Genomic DNA, 17,240 nt, shown 5'->3' on the forward strand with positions numbered 1-17,240 from the left:
TTGCAGATTACAAAGCATAGTGCTGTCCATTGTACAGCGACTGTGACTGTGCTTGGCATCACAGCTCAGCCCCATTGACTTGAACATGACTATGCTGTGCCTGTAACAGACTTAAAACAGTACTCTTTGGATTGTAAAACATGCATTGCACACTTGTATTACAATTAATTCCCCACCAACACCACTTGAATTGTGCAGGGAAGGCAGCTTGAGTTCTGTGCACAGTGTAATTTAAGTTTTCATTTCAGTGGTAGGCTACTTTCACACTAATGTTTTTACTGGATCCAGCAGGGTTCAGCAAAAACGCTTCCATTACTGATAATACAACCATCTGCATCCGTTATGAACGGATGCGGTTGTATTACCTTTAAAATAGCCAAGACGGGTCCGTCATGAACTGCATTAAAAGTTAATGGTGGACGGATGAGTTTTCTATTGTGTCAGATAGTATCAGAGTTAAACAGATCCGTCCCCATTGACTTGCATTATTGGTCATGACGGATCAGTCTTGCTCCGCATCCCATGACGGTATGGGAACGCAACCAAACGTAACGGAATGCATTTTGGAGCATTCTGTTCAGTTTCGTTTTGTCCCCATTGACAATGAATTGGGACAAAATGGAAGCGTTTTTTTCCGGCATTGAGACCCTATAACGGATCTCAATACCGGAAAATAGAAATGCTAGTGTGAAAGTAGCTGTAGAAAAATGGCATTATTGCGAGTGCTACAATGCAATATGTTTGAAAACAACACAGATATGATGCACTGAAAAAAACAACTATTGTTCAGCTGCAGCAGATAGCATTATTGCTGTAAAATGCTTCTGCTACAATACAAAGTATTTACAGGTATGATGCACTGAAAAAAAAGTACACTAATTCCTCAGCAGTCAGCAATGTAGCATAATGCTAATTGTACTGGGAATAAGCTGCCAATAAGCTAACAGAAACTTTCGGTTTGGAACAAAAAAGAAAACAAAAAACAACAAAAAAATAAACAGCTGTGGACTCATTTTTACAAATCGATTTACACATCCTTGATTGAAAACTTTTTATTTACTACAACGGGTTTTCATTATGACTGTTAGGTCATAACTCAAAATAGTTTTACAAAGTACAGTATGCTATTGTTCATTCTGTTCCTGTAACAATACCCGCTTCTTCTGTATTTTAACTACTAGGACATGACGAATGGTTATCTCACCTGTTCTTTTTTTGTAAATGTAATTAAAGTTTACTGGTAGAATAGTAATGTATCATAACCGCAAATTAACAAGAATAAATAACGAAAAACTACTGAATATTTTTATCTATTTCAGTGAATAAACCGCAAACAACCATTACAAGCAACAAACAGAGTTATATGAATGGAATACAATTTAATCATTATATTTCAGCCCTTATTAGGAATCCTAGGCTATTAACTTCATGTTCCTTCAATGCCCGTTCTCTTCTCCTTTGCTGCAACACAGAAAGCTGTTGAAGTTCTTTTGGAAGCTCCCTGGAGGTAGGCTGTTCAAGAACATAAAAAGAAAAATCTATGTAACATAATATATATACATACACACATGCACTCTTTATAAAGAAATATGCATTACAGATATGCACACTAATAAATATATATATATTACATACACACAGTGTGTGTGTGTGTATATATATATATATATATATATATATATATATATATATTCAACATTCTTTCTCGTTACTACCTGAAAGGGGTTCTCTGGGAATTAACAAAATGAAAATACTTTAATATTACTTTATTATAAATATATTCCCAAATACCAGTTATAATGGCTCATTTTGTCTGGGGAGCAATAATTAGGAGAAATAAAATGGTAACACACAAAACTTGCCCTTATCACACAGGACGACAAGTTACTTCACAACACTGAGCTGAAGAGCGGCATCAGCCTCCTCTCTGCTCGTCAGGCATTATGATCCCAAATACAGTTTAAAATGATCTTCAGTTGAATCTCTGTAGGAATGGAGTTCATGAGGAGACTAAGTACAGAGAGGAGGGTGGGGTGTGGCTAATGAGCAGCAGCACTTGCATGCAGTCTCCATTAACACAGTCCCACATTACCAATCTGTCCTGTCTGTCTTCTCTTAACTTCATGGCTCCTCATGAACCCCATTCCTGCAGAGATTTAGCTGAGGATCTTATCAGCTGTATACAGGATCATAACCCCTGACAAGCAGAGCAGAGAAGAGGATGAAACAACTCTATAGCCTCGTCTAATAGACAAACTGGCCTCATGGCAACCAGATCAGAGCTCAGCTTTTCCTGCTTAAAGTGGTTATCCGGGAATTAAGAAAATTAAAATTGTGATGACTACCACACCTCGTGCCCACTTGACGTCAACTACGTCGAGCTCAAGAGACGTGGTATGGTCACGGATCTACCAAAAACGTGAAGTTACTCCCTCCAGTGGAGCACGTAAGGTCAGGTTGCTATAGCTTACACACACCTCCTGTCCACGCGGGCACAGAGAGGCAACAAGCTGAGAGAGCCTTTTCACTGCCGCAGTGAAACAGCGACTCCTCAGCCTGGGTATCTGCCACCAGTTCTCGTTTGATATAAGCCCGGTCCGCTAACGGGATTATATAGGGTCAGAAACCAACCCGCGGTAGCTTATAACTAGGCCAAAACACGGATGTGGGGATTCGTGATCGAGATACAAGATAGCACAAGATTAAATTATAGATTTAATCGCTGTATGGGCACACTAGATATAACACAGTATACACAGACAATATATACAGTGGTCTGAGGTTACAGATTACAGGTTATATGGTTACAACAGGGTTAAGCAGTGTAAAAGTCAGTTACCGGATAAGATGAAAGTTCCTTTTAGTTGTGAGCTGTTCTTTGCTGGAGTCCACATGAAGGGCCGTGATCTCAGCTATTTCCTGGGTCCCTCTAAACACATTTGTAGGATGTGACCCCTCTTCAGAGAAAGACGCGCCTACTTGCTGGCACCAGACTTTTAACCTGTAGCCAGCCCCTCCCCTGCCGCCTCAGGGAGGGGTCCACTCCCCCTCTTCTGGGCTGGCAGCAAATGACCCACAAAACCCTTTAAGGTTCATAGCTCCAGACCAGAGGGTCATAGGGAGATGGTTCTGGGACCAATGGACCTGCCTAGGTTCCGGCTACAAGTAGAGTCCAAACCTGGTACCGTTATGTGGCTTCTATGGGGAGATATGGATATCTCCCTACCCTGACCTCGTCCCATTAACCAAAGACCATGGGAACGTACCTCGTGGCCACAAATATGTATCCGGTTTGCGCCTGCGATGGCCAGGCGGTTCATAATTCCTTATGAAAGGTAGGTGCCAACATGTCTGGGAGGTCTCATTGATCCAGGGCAAGGGCGGATACTCCCTGCTGGGGGTTTTCCTGCAGGATTCAGTTGGCTCCAACCTGGTGGAGGCGAGGTGTGACCTTCTCCTTGAAGCCTGGACCCCCTGGGGGGGGGGTGGAAACTAATTTTGCATGTACACTGAACATGCCAAGAGGTGCATCAGATGACAATCAGGCCTGGGGCTTTGAAGCAGGGCCCTCCTGTGGCTTCTCCTGCTGTGTGATTAGGACAGGTTTTGTATGTACTAATAGGAAGGGGGCCATTTTATTTCTCCTGAAGATTGCTCCCTAGACAAAACTAGCCATTATATTTAATGAAAGGTATTTAGGAATATATTTATAATTAAGTAATATTTAAGTATTCTCATTGTCTTAATTCCTGGAGAACCCTTTTAACCTGTTAGTGACCAACCAATATGCCTTTTTAGGAAGTCACTAATGAGTCTCAGGCTAGGCCACCACCTTTTTTCGGAAGCCTAGTCTGAATGGATCTACCGTGCAGTAGACAGCAGGAGCCCAGCCCTCATATGAGAGCTGGGTGTCTACTCTGATCCTGGGAGCTTTGTCCTTTACATGCCAGCAGCGACCATGACATCTAAGTGGTATAAAGGGAGGGGGCTCCTTCTCTCCGGTATCTGCACTGCCGAGAACAAGATTGCATAGTGCCAATGTCTGAGTACGGCAGCTGAGGGCCTAATGAAGGATCCAAGGCCTCTCTTTATTGATCAGTATAGTACTATACAAAATGCAAAAGCAGTACAGTGTATCATAGACGCGATCAGAAGATCGCATATCAAAGTCTCTTGGTGGGACTAATAAAGTGTAAAAGTTGGATAACGTTTTCACTTGAAATAAATTGCAAAAATAAAATCCCCTTCCCTCACATATTTGGTATTGCCACGCTAGGGAATGTGTCATCATAAAATGACCTGCTGTTTAAATTACTTTTATATGTTTTAACATATTTTTTAAGAATTTTTGATGATTTTGTTTTTAATTTTCCACTTATATCATATAATTAAACAAAAAGAGAAAATCCTACAGTTTTTGCACTGGCCGCTGAGTCTAATAATTGACGCACTTTATTGGTTTATACAAATCACTTTACTGCAGTTAACTCATTCTAATCCTGCCTGTAATAAGGGGATATCACCTCTGTGTAAAGATAAGACCGCATCCTCCATTCACAATAGATGATTGTCACATCTTATTCTTTCCTTGTACAATGACCTCTGCACAGGTCTGCCTAGAGAACTCTCCCATAGAGGTCATTGAGGTCCCCACCTGACCACTGTGTCTATGAACCATGGGGCTGCCATAAAACAACTCAGGTAAGATGGCCGCCCACATAATCATGTTCAGGAAATAGAATAAACAAATCTACAATCAGTAAATAAAAGCAAATTAGAAAAAAACAATATGTGCTTCTATCTGATTTTAACAGGCAAATTACATTTTTACATAGTAACATAGTAACATAGTACATAAGGCCGAAAAAAGACATTTGTCCATCCAGTTCGGCCTGCCAAGTTGATCCAGAGGAAGGCAAAAAAACCCTGTGAGGTAGAAGCCAATTTTCCTCACTTTAGGGGAATAAAAAATTCCTTCCCGAGTCCAATCAGGCAATCAGAATATCTCCCTGGATCAACGTCCCCTCTCTAGTAGCTATATCCTGTAATATTATTACACTCCAGAAATACATCCAGGCCCCTCTTGAATTCCTTTATTGTACTCACCATAACCACCTCCTCAGGCAGAGAGTTCAATAGTCTCACTGCTCTTACTGTAAAGAATCCTTTTCTATGTTTGTGTACAAACCTTCTTTCCTCCAAACGCAGAGGATGTCCCCTCGTCACAGTCACAGTCCTGGGGATAAATAGATGATGGGATAGATCTCTATACTGTCCCCTGATATATTTATACATAGTAATTAGATCTCCCCTCAGTCGTCTTTTTTCTAACGTGAATAACCCTAATTTTGATAATCATTCAGGGTACTGTAGTTGCCCCATTTCAGTTATTACTTTAGTTGCCCTCCTCTGGACACTCTCCAGCTCTGCTATGTCTGCCTTGTTCACTGGAGCCCAGAACTGTACAAAGTACTCCATGTGTGGTCTGACTAATGATTTGTAAAGTAGTAGGAATATGTTCTCATCACGGGCATCTATGCCCCTTTTGATGCAACCCATTATCTTATTGGCCTTGTAAGCAGCTGCCTGACACAGTTTTTTGCAGCTTAGTTTGCTATTTATTAAAATTCCTAGATCCTTTTCCATGTCAGTGTTAACGAGTGTTTTACCATTTAGTATGTACGGGTGACTTGCATTATTCCTTCCCATGTGCATAACTTTACATTTGTCAGTATTAAACCTCATCTGCCACTTATCTGCCCAAGCCTCCAATCTATCCAGATCCCTCTGTAGTAGTATACTGTCCTCTTCAGTGTTAATTACTTTACACAGTTTAGTGTCATCTGCGAAAATTTATATTTTACTATGCAAGCCTTCTACAAGATCATTAATAAATATATTGAAGAGAATAGGGCCCAATACTGACCCCTGAGGTACACTAGTGACAGTGACCCAATCTGAGTATGTACCGTTAATAACCACCCTCTGTTTTCTATCATTGAGCCAGTTACTTACCCACTTACAGACGTTTTCTCCCAGTCCGAGCATTCTCATTTTATATACTAACCTTTTATGTGGTACAGTGTCAAATGCTTTGGTGAAGTCCAGATACACGACATCCATTGATTCGCCGCTGTCAAGTCTAGAACTTACCTCCTCATAGAAACTGATTCAATTAGTTTGACATGACCGATCCCTCACGAAGCCATGCTGATATGGCGTTATTTGCTTATTTCCGTTAAGATGCTCTAACATAGCATCTCTCAGAAAACCTTCAAACAGTTTACCCACAACAGATGTTAAACTTACCGGCCTATAGTTTCCAGGCTCTGTTTTTGGACCCTTTTTGAATATTGGCACCACATTTGCCATGCGCCAATCCTGTGGGACATTCCCTGTCAGTATAGAGTCCGCAAATATCAGAAATAAGGGTCTAGCTATGACATTACTTAATTCCCTTAGGATACGGGGGTGTATGCCATCCGGTCCTGGCGATTTGTCTATTTTAATCTTTTTAAGTCGCTGTTGTACTTCTTCCTGGGTCAGACAGGATACTTTTAATGGGGAATTTATTTCAACATTCAGCATTTCATCTGACAGTTTATTTTCCTCAGTGAATACATTGGAGAAAAAAATATTTAACAGCTTTGCTTTCTCCTCGTCGCTCTCTGCGACTCCCCCCTCATTACTCTTTAAAGGGCCGACACCTTCAGATTTATACTTTTTAACATTTATATAATTGAAGAACATTTTAGGGTTAGTTTTACTCTCTTTGGCAATTAATCTCTCGGTCTCTAGTTTGGCTGCTTTATTTGTTTTTTACATGTTCTATTTTTTTCCTTATAGTTTTTCAGTGCTTCCGTGCTACCCTCCTGTTTTAGTGTTTTATATGCTTTCTTTTTGTCATTTATTGCTTTCTTTACAGTTCTGTTTATCCACATTGGTTTCTTTTTGTTCCTTAACCTTTTATTCCCATACGGTATGTACCTCTCACAATGAGCTTTTAGGATGCTTTTAAAGATATCCCATTTTGTGGCTGTACTTTTAGTTTTGAGGACTTTATCCCATTTAGTTAGGCCTATGGCCTCTCTTAGTTGGCTAAATTTAGCTTTTTTGAAGTTTGGTATTTTTGTTCCTCCCTGTAGAAACGCTCTTTTGAATGATAATTGGAAGGTTATTACTTTATGGTCACTATTTCCCAGGTGTCCCCCAACCTGCACGTCTGTTGTTCTGTCAGGTCTATTGGTTAATACTAAAGTCCAGTATGGCCGTCCCTCTAGTGGGGTCCTGAACCAGTTGGGAGAGGTAATTGTCTTTGGTTATTGTCAAGAACCTGTTTCCTTTATGAGATATACAAGTTTCAGTTTGCCAGTCTATATCTGGGTAGTTGAAGTCCCCCATAATAACCACCTCATTATGATTTGCCGCCTTGTCTATCTCATTTAGTAATAGATTTTCTGTGGACTCTGGTATATTAGGTGGTTTATAGTAAACTCCTATTAGTAATTTATTGTTCTTTTTAGCTCCATATATCTCTACCCACAGTGACTCCACATGTTCATGTCCCTCACTTATATCTTCACGGAGTGTGGGCTTTAGACAGGACTTTACATAAAGGCAGACCCCTCCCCGTCTCCGGTTTTGACGATCCTTTCTAAACAGACTGTAACCTTGTACATTAACTGCCCAGTCATAGCTATCATCCAGCCATGTCTCAGTTATTCCCACTATGTCATAGTCCTCCTCACACATCACTAATTCCAGTTCACCAGTTTTATTAGTCAGGCTTCTGGCATTAGTATACATACATTTGAGAGGTTTATGTATATTTTTTACCCTACACCTTTCCTTCTGAACTGTTCTAGTCCCTCCTTCCATTCCTCCCCCAGTCCCACTACCTTGCCCCCGGTCTCTATCTGCACTATCTTCCCATCCTGTAACGTAATTTTCCTCCCCCCCAGTCCCTAGTTTAAACACTCCTCCAACCTTCTAGCCATCTTCTTCCCCAACACAGCTGCCCCTTCCCCATTGAGGTGCAGCCCGTCCCTACGATAGAGCCTGTAGCCGATAGAGAAGTCGGCCCAGTTCTCCAGGAACCCAAACCCCTCCTTCCTACACCAGTTCTTGAGCCACTTGTTAATTTCCCTAATCTCCCGCTGCCTTTCTTGTGTGGCCCGTGGTACAGGTAGTATTTCGGAAAATACTACCTTTGAGGTCCTTGCCCTAAGCTTTTGACCTATGGTGACACATTTCCTTTAATGACTTGCTCTACACAATTATCACATAATTTATCACTTAGTGAATGCTGAAAAAAACGAAGAAAAAACAAAATAAACTAGAATAAAAAAAAAGTGATCAAGTGATCAAAAAGTTTTATGTACCCCAAAATGATACCTATGGAAACTAATAGTTGTCCTGCAAAAATCAAGCCCCCATAGCTGCATAGAAAGAAAAAAAAAAAAAAGTTATAGGTCTTGGGATGTGACAAGGTAGTCCTACTGACCGAGAGAATAAAGTTATCATGTTAATTAGGCCCCATTCAAAAAACTTATTTTTGGTCCCCATCTGACACCCATTGCATACGGACCTATTCATTTCTATGGGTCCACAAAAAAAAAAAAAAAAAAAAAAAGGGCAGCATCTGTATGTCCATTCCGCAGTCCTGCAAAAAAGCTAGAACATGTCCAAAACTTCAGTATTAGCCCCATATAAAGAACAGACATCAGCTAAGTGACAGGTCCCCTTTAAAAAAATAAAAATAAAAATTACAAAAAAAGATTTAACAAAAATATACTGCAGTAAATTTAAATACTTCAGTAAAGAAACTTTAGTTCAAACCTCAGTAATGAAGGAACTGAATGTAAAAGAAAACCTGTAATATAAAAACTTTACCACAGTAAACGGTCAATAACTACAGTGTATTAAAAGGGTTTTCTGAGATGTTTTACTGATGACCTATGGAATGTGTCACAGTGACACTGCACGCTGTCCCTGCTGTACTAGTCTAGAGAGAGAGACTGACTATGGGGCTTGGCCATGCGAGTTGTCACATCCCAAGTTGCTGGCCCTGTACTCTCTAGCCTGTCTGACACTTCCATAGAGTGCGTGATAATGAGACTATGGAGCTGCGGTATGTGCAATGTCATGTAAACCACACATAGAAAATGGACATCGCAAGCCATCTGTGATTAGGATAATGAGAGAGAGCAACAAAGCCGGCGGCTTGCAATGTGCAGCAGGCCCACAGCTCCACAGTCTTATTATCATGCACTCTAAGAAGTGTCAGACTACGGACAGAAGGGCCAGTGGCTTGAAATGTGACCCTGTGCACGCCGTAAGCGCATGCTCACATATCACATATGAGCGACGGGTCAGGCTAGTTCAGGGCCGGCAGTGCGATGTGACAAATGGATGGGTAAAGGAGAGGTAACAAAATACAGGTGTGGGAGAGGGCAGGCCACTTTAGGAAGAATAAAGTAGCATTTTTATTAAAGTCAAAATAAAGGATGGATTGTGGATTCCACTGCACTGCGGATGGGATTTTTTGAACGTTTGCTGAACACTATAAGAAAGAACAATAGCTTACATAATAGCTTTCATAAATCAATTGTTAGATACCTCACTGCTGGGCAAAATATCTGGTGATTCTTGGCTACAGGTATTAAGATAACCATCAACCAACAAAGTGTAGTCAGCCAACATGGCATCGAGCATGGCTGAGCGCAGAGGCAAAAGGTGTACTACTTCCAGAGACAGTAGCTTCAGTGCAGCTGTTGGTAGTGGACGGTCACACCAGATACTCGGGTTGTTCTGCATAGAGATATGATACATATTTTAAAAAAAATGTAAATGCATTACATATTCAGCACAATCATTTGATGGGCTTCGAACAATGTTTCTTTAATTAGACAATTTAAGAAGTCAAGGTCTAGCAGTTTCGAGAATGATACATGTGATGTGCATACAGAAACCTTTAAATGAATGTACAAATCCTAATCCATTCATCTGAGTGGGAAGCTGGACCCCGCTGTTCTTCAAACCAGTGGGGGTTGCAGCTGTACCTACAAGACTGAAAGCAATTGGAGACATACAACATGTCTAAATGTGAGGTAAGCCTCAAATTTGTGAAACCTGAAAATAGAAATATCCATAGATTACTGACTCACTGGTACAAGAAGTACTTATTTGATGATAATGCCAAGTGGTATGCGTTTAAAATAATATTTAGTGGACAAAATGCATTGGTGAAAGCTATGGGATTCCAACACAAATTACATAATAAAAGGGTTACCCAAACCTCTTGGATAATAATTAAGCCAGCACCTCATCTGCAGATAGGTGTTTCAGGGTGATTGCCCCTCATCGGTGCAGAGCAGAGAGTACTGGCTTAACTGGCTGAGAGGCCTAGGTCAGGATCCAGGGGACACTATATCTCTGTATAGAGAGTGCCTAATTGGCCTTGAGACATGACTTGGAGCAAGTAGCTCATCTTCAGACATCTGTTTCAGGGTGATTGCCCCTCATCGGTGCAGAGCAGAGAGTACTGGCTTAACTGGCTGAGAGGCCTAGGTCAGGATCCAGGGGACACTATATCTCTGTATAGAGAGTGCCTAATTGGCCTTGAGACATGACTTGGAGCAAGTAGCTCATCTTCAGACATCTGTTTCAGGGTGATTGCCCTCATCAGTGCAGAGTACAGGCTTAGCTGCCTTATCCTTTACCCTTAGTAGCTTTTATGTGGATTTTGGTATATTAGGTGGCTTATAACAAACCCCTATCAGTATTTTATTATTGGTTTCATTCCATGTATTTCTGCCCGTGTGACTCAATGTGTTAATTTTTCTAACTGATATCTTTCCTTAGTTTGGGCTTTAGACAGGACTTTACATAAAGGCAAACCCTTCCCCCCCTCTGGTTATGATAATCCTTTCTAAACAGACTAAACCCTGTAAATTGACCTCCCAGTCATAGCCATCATCCATGCATGGCTCAGTTATTCCCACTATGTCATAGTCCTACTCAGACATTACTAATTCTAGTTCACCGTCAGACTTCTGACAGATAACACAGAATCCACCATTCACAATTGGTGAGATTACTGTTCATTATCTCCTTCCAGACCTCTGCACAGGTCATAGAGCATGCCTAAAAACTCTCCCGTATAAGTCAGTGGGATGAGTTCCTATCCTATTGTGTCTATGGCCCAAGTAGCTGCTCTCTGAAGACTAGTGACCACTGTGAAAATTGCAGGATTATATACATTTTTTTATATAGTAAAATAATAAAAAATTTAAAGTTCAACATGAAAATGCAATTTAACCCCTTCCAGCAAAAGCCAGTTTGGACCAAACTCTGAAGCCCGATTTTTCAAATCTGACGTGTCAGAAGTAATAACTCTGGAACGATTTAACTGATCCAAGTGATTCTAAGGGTCCATTCACACGTCCGTTGTTTCTTTCCTGATCTGTTCCGTTTTTTGCGGAACAGATCTGGACCAGATCTGGACCAGATCTGGACCCATTCATTTTCAATGGGTCCTGAAAAAAAATCAGACATTGAGCTGTCCGATTTTTTTCAGGACCCATTGAAAATGAATGGGTCCAGATCTGTTCCGCAAAAAACGGAACAGATGAGGAAAGAAACAACGGACGTGTGAATGGACCCTAAGACTGTTTTCTCATGACAAATAGTTGCTTCATGTTAGTGGTAAATTTTAGTGGATATGTGGTACCTTTACATCTAAAAAAAAAAAACATTTGCAGAAAATTTGGAAAGGTTAGCAATTTTCTAAATTAGAATTTCTATGATTTTAAGACAAATAGTAATTTCTCGCATAATTGTTGTTAATGAACATTCCCCATATGTCTACTCTATGTTGACATCATTTTGTAAATGTAATTTTTTTTTTAAGGATGTTGGAATTCTGGAAGCAATTTTTAAAGTTTTCAAGAACATTTTTTCAGGTGTAATGTCACATTTGAAGAAATTCCCAACAGCGTATCTTGGATTAATATTTGTTCGCTTCCTGTTATCTTCACATTTTTTACTCCACATAATGTTATTATTAGTTGATCTAAGGAAACGGGGAGAAAGACAACAATATTCTGGCCAACATTATATTATATTGTTTAAAAAAACAACAACATAGACACACACTAACCTTCATTAGCGTTTCCTTGTATATTAAGAAAGAAACTTGTGAGGGTGACAGCTTAAGATATCGAGTCAAACATTCCTTAACAGTACTTGTGCAACTGGGAAGAAAGCCAGCTGTTTCCATTGAGAATAGGTAGACATCAGCTACCTACAAAGCATAACACACAAATGAATAGAGTTAATAATAGTGTACAATATGTTATTTAGTGCCTTCATTAAGTAAGGGACAAGGCTGTTAAAATATAATTTTTCTAATGTATGGATAAGTCAATGAAGTACGGAATATATTACATAAATGTAACTAAATATAATAGACCTTATGCATCACAAATACTGTGATAGAATGTATCTAAGAGGGACAGACACTCTATAAATAACATCTTCAAAACCTTATAAAAGTAATAACGGATCATGTCTGTGAAGGTTACATCTGAGATTGCTTGCTATACTGTACATTTTTGGTGAGACATCCACTTACTGCCATGAAATCCCTTGTGGCATTGGCAGCACAGCAGGATGTCTAAGCTTCCTGTATCTGAAGCTGCATTCACACAGCCCTATATCCGTACCGATTATCGGGAATGAACGATCCTATGAACGCTCCTTCCCGTCTAAAGGTGCCACAGATCACACGATGAACAAGCTAAATACTTGCTCATTAGGTGAAATGATCTGAGATGCAGACTGATCAATCATCCATCCCGGGCAGCAGACTGTGCTGACTAAACAGCACTTTGCTGCCCAGGAACATTGATTTTGTATAGGGACAAAGGATAGCAGCAGCCATCGCTCATCCTCATACTGTGAAGAAAATCGCTGTATGGGTATGTAAATGCAGAGTTTCACCACCACTTAACCAGCAGACGACTGAAGTGAATGAACACTTAGCTTCCAAAAACTGTGCCTTAAGAGAAAGCAATGAATAATTGAAGTCACTCTGAAATTTACAAAATGTCGTTTGTGAAATGGTCACTTCTGATTTGCATTAGTCAGATTGAATAGAAATATAGGACTGTGTGACATCTTTGTCACATCTCCTGTACATGTACATACGGTGGATGATGGGTCCTACGCCATAGCTAATGGGTGCCTGCTGCCTTTCATAGGACGGCAGGGCTTAATACGAACATAGTGACACTGCCATAGACTGCAATAGTATTTTAATGCAGTTTATGAAAAAGGCGATCCAATGATCACATGTTCTAGTCCACTTATGGGGTGAAAAATAAAGATAAAAAAAGGAAAAGGAAAGGCATTATTTTTAAGAAGAAAAAAAAAAAAAGTAAAATCTCCCCTTATTATCCCCTATAAAATTATAGGCATTGCTGCATCTAAAAATGCCAGAACTATTAAAATATAAAAGTATTTATGCCATACTGTGAACACCGTAAACTACGCTATGAAATAAAACCAAAATGACTCAATCAACTTTTTTTTTTGTTTTGTCTCCCTCTAAAAGATTTTTCAAACCCATCAAAAGTCATAAGTACCTTAAAATGGTATTAATAAAAACTAAAGCTTGCTCCACAAAAAAGAGCCCTTACCAGCTAAGTAGACCAAAAGATGTTATGGCTGAAAATGGAGATGCAAAGAATTTTATTTTCCTTTTTTAAGTTTTAACCAATCATTGCCAAGGACATATCTCATACATCCTTTCAGGGTGGCACTTCAGCAGCCAAGGTCATAACTCTGAATTGCCTGTCCTGACCTACCACCTGAATACCATACTGCACGAATTCAGACCTTGACTTGTTCACTGACCACGTTCTTAACAGTCTCCTTGGTGTCATGCACTTGTGTCTCGTGACTCTCCTGGGTCAATAGCTTCTGAACAGAGACTATACCTAGATGTAGTGGCTTGGTGGCCCCTGCAGTGAAGTCCAGATTTCCAAGTTGAGTAAAAAACCAAGGGTACACCTTGACAACACCCTCAGGACTAGACCCAAGCCAAAACTGTTCACAGTGAGTCCACACATGCTGCATTACAATGTGTATGTAAATTTTGGCCTAAGTGAAATGTATGAAATCTGCACATGCTGAACTTTAGTTTTTAAGAGTTGTGCTGCATATAACTTTCTGCTTGGGTCACACTTTTACCCACTAATATAAATTTTTTTGAAAAATAACAGAAATGCAAAATTGCATGAAGATGTCTGTGTGCATAAAAAAGAGAGTAGCATTTTAACAATGTGCAGGGTGTCTACTGCAAAAATTGCCCTGACTACCAAAAGTGCAAAATGTCCAAAAACCCTGTTAGCAAAAACATTTTTATGATTGCACTTTAACAACGTCAGCTCCCCTAGCTTAAACACCCTTAATGACCAGAACACTTTTTACAAATCTGCACTACACTACATTCACGGTTTATTGCTCGGTCATACAACTTACCACCCAAATTAATTTTACCTCCTTTTCTTCTCACTAATAGAGCTTTCATTTGGTGGTATTTCATTGCTGCTGACATTTTTACTTTTTTTTGTTATTAATCGAAATTTTTGCAAAAAAAAGACATTTTTCACTTTCAGTTGTAATTTTTTTTTTTTTTAAAACTACATTTCTATATAAATTTTTCTCTAAATTTATTGTTCTACATGTCTTTGATAAAAAAAAATGTTTAGGTAAAAAAAAAAAATGGTTTGGGCAAAAGTTACAGCGTTTACAAACTATGGTACAAAAATGTGAATTTCCACTTTTTGAAGCAGCTCTGACTTTCTGAGCACCTGTCATGTTTCCTGAGGTTCTACAATGCCCAGACAGTAGAAAAACCCCACAAATGACCCCATTTCGGAAAGTAGACACCCTAATGTATTCGCTGATGGGCATAGTGAGTTCATAGAACTTTTTATTTTTTGTCACAAGTTAGCGGAAAATGATGATTTTTTTATTAAATTTTTTTCTTACAAAGTCTCATATTCCACTAACTTGTGACAAAAAATAAAAACTTCCATGAACTCACTATGCCCATCACGAAATACCTTGGGGTGTCTTCTTTCCAAAATGGGGTCACTTGTGGGGTAGTTATACTGCCCTGGCATTTTAGGGACCCTAATGCGTGAGAAGTAGTTTGAAATCAAAATGTGTAAAAAATGCCCTGTGAAATCCTAAAGGTGCTCTTTGGAATGTGGGCCCCTTTGCCCACCTAGGCTGCAATAAAGTGTCACACGTGGTATCGCCGTACTCAGGAGAAGTCGGACAATGTGTTTTGGGGTGTCTTTTTGCACATGCCCATGCTGGGTGAGATAAATATCTCTGTCAAATGACAACTTTGTATAAAAAAAATGGGAAAAGTTGTCTTTTAGAGAGATATTTCTCTCACCCAGCATGGGTATATGAAAAAAGACACCCCAAAACACATTGCCCAACTTCTCCTGAGTACGGCGATACCACATGTGTGACACTTTTTTGCAGCCTAGGTGGGCAAAGGGGCCCACATTCCAAAGAGCACCTTTAGGATTTCACAGGGCATTTTTTACACATTTTGATTTCAAACTACTTCTCACGCATTAGGGCCCCTAAAATGCCAGGGCAGTATAACTACCCCACAAGTGACCCCATTTTGGAAAGAAGACACCCCAAGGTATTTCGTGATGGGCATAGTGAGTTTATGGAAGTTTTTATTTTTTGTCACAAGTTAGTGGAATATGAGACTTTGTAAGAAAAAAAAATAAAAATAAAAATCATCATATTCCGCTAATTTGTGACAAAAAATAAAAAAATTCTAGGAACTCGCCATGCTCCTCACGGAATACCTTGGGGTGTCTTCTTTCCAAAATGGGGTCACTTGTGGGGTAGTTATACTGCCCTGGCATTTTAGGGGCCCTAATGCGTGAGAAGTAGTTTGAAATCAAAATGTGTAAAAAATGCCCTGTGAAATCCTAAAGGTGCTCTTTGGAATGTGGGCTCCTTTGCCCACCTAGGCTGCAAAAAAGTGTCACACATGTGGTATCGCCGTACTCAGGAGAAGTTGGGCAATGTGTTTTGTGGTGTCTTTCTACATATACCCATGCTGGGTGAGAGAAATATCTCTCTAAAAGACAACTTTTCCCATTTTTTTATACAAAGTTGGCATTTGACCGATATATTTATCTCACCCAGCATGGGTATATGTAAAATGACACCCCAAAACACATTGCCCAACTTCTCCTGAGTACGGCGATCCCACATGTGTGACACTTTTTTGCAGCCTAGGTGCGCAAAGGGGCCCAAATTCCTTTTAGGAGCGCATTTTTTGACATTTGGATTCCAGACTTCTTCTCACGCTTTAGGGCCCCTAAAATGCCAGGGCAGTATAAATACCCCACATGTGACCCCATTTTGGAAAGAAGACACCCCAAGGTATTCCGTGAGGGGCATTGCGAGTTCATAGAAGTTTTTTTTTTTTGGCACAAGTTAGCGGAAATTGATATTTTTTTTGTTTTTTCTCCCTTTCCGCTAACTTGTGAAAGTCTCCCTTTCCGCTAACTTGTGACAAAAAGTTAAATCTTTCATGGACACGATATGCCCCTCAGCAAATACCTTGGGGTGTCTTCTTTCCGAAATGGGGTCACTTGTGGGGTATTTATACTGCCCTGGCATTTTAGGGGCCCTAAAGCGTGAGAAGTCTTGAATATAAAGGTCTAAAAATTTTAACGCATTTGGATTCCGTGAGGGGTATGGTGAGTTCATGTGAGATTTTATTTTTTGTCACAAGTTAGTGGAATATGAGACTTTGTAAGAAAAAAAAAAATTAAAAAAAAAAAATTCCGCTAACTTGTGACAAAAAAAAATAAAAAATCTTCTATGAACTCGCCATGCCCCTCAAAAGTGATCTTTTTATAGCGCCGCAGCGATTTTACGGTGTTTTTGCAGTGATCAGAAAAAAAAATTCTGTCACTGCCGTGGGGCGGACTGGACGCAAGTGTGCGCACAAGATCAGGCCTGATTGGGTGAACACTGCGTTTTTTGTAGAGCCTATAGAACATGTCCTATTCTTGTCCGCAATTGCGGACAAGAAAAGGCATTTTCCATATATTTCTGGCAATGTGCGGATCCGCAAAATGCGTAAAGCACATTGTCGGTGTCCGTGTTTTGCGGATCCGCGGTGT

At 39.9% G+C, this 17,240-nt stretch overlaps 1 protein-coding gene across 1 annotated transcript in view; it reads right to left on the reverse strand.

Moving 5' to 3' along the window:
* Positions 1 to 1,090: 1,090 nt before the first annotated feature.
* Positions 1,091 to 17,240, reverse strand: part of LOC120981463 (piRNA biogenesis protein EXD1-like) — a 144,417-nt gene continuing 128,267 nt past the window's right edge. The window contains exons 10-12 of the mRNA XM_040411002.1: positions 12,161 to 12,304; positions 9,619 to 9,810; positions 1,091 to 1,512 (exon numbers count right to left, since the gene is read on the reverse strand). Of these exons, the coding sequence (XP_040266936.1) occupies positions 1,387 to 1,512; positions 9,619 to 9,810; positions 12,161 to 12,304 (462 nt within the window). The 3' untranslated portion in view covers positions 1,091 to 1,386. The remainder of the gene's footprint in view (positions 1,513 to 9,618; positions 9,811 to 12,160; positions 12,305 to 17,240) is intronic.

The sequence above is a fragment of the Bufo bufo genome, chromosome 11 (genome assembly GCF_905171765.1).
Source record: "Bufo bufo chromosome 11, aBufBuf1.1, whole genome shotgun sequence".
In the NCBI taxonomy this organism is placed as follows: domain Eukaryota; kingdom Metazoa; phylum Chordata; class Amphibia; order Anura; family Bufonidae; genus Bufo; species Bufo bufo.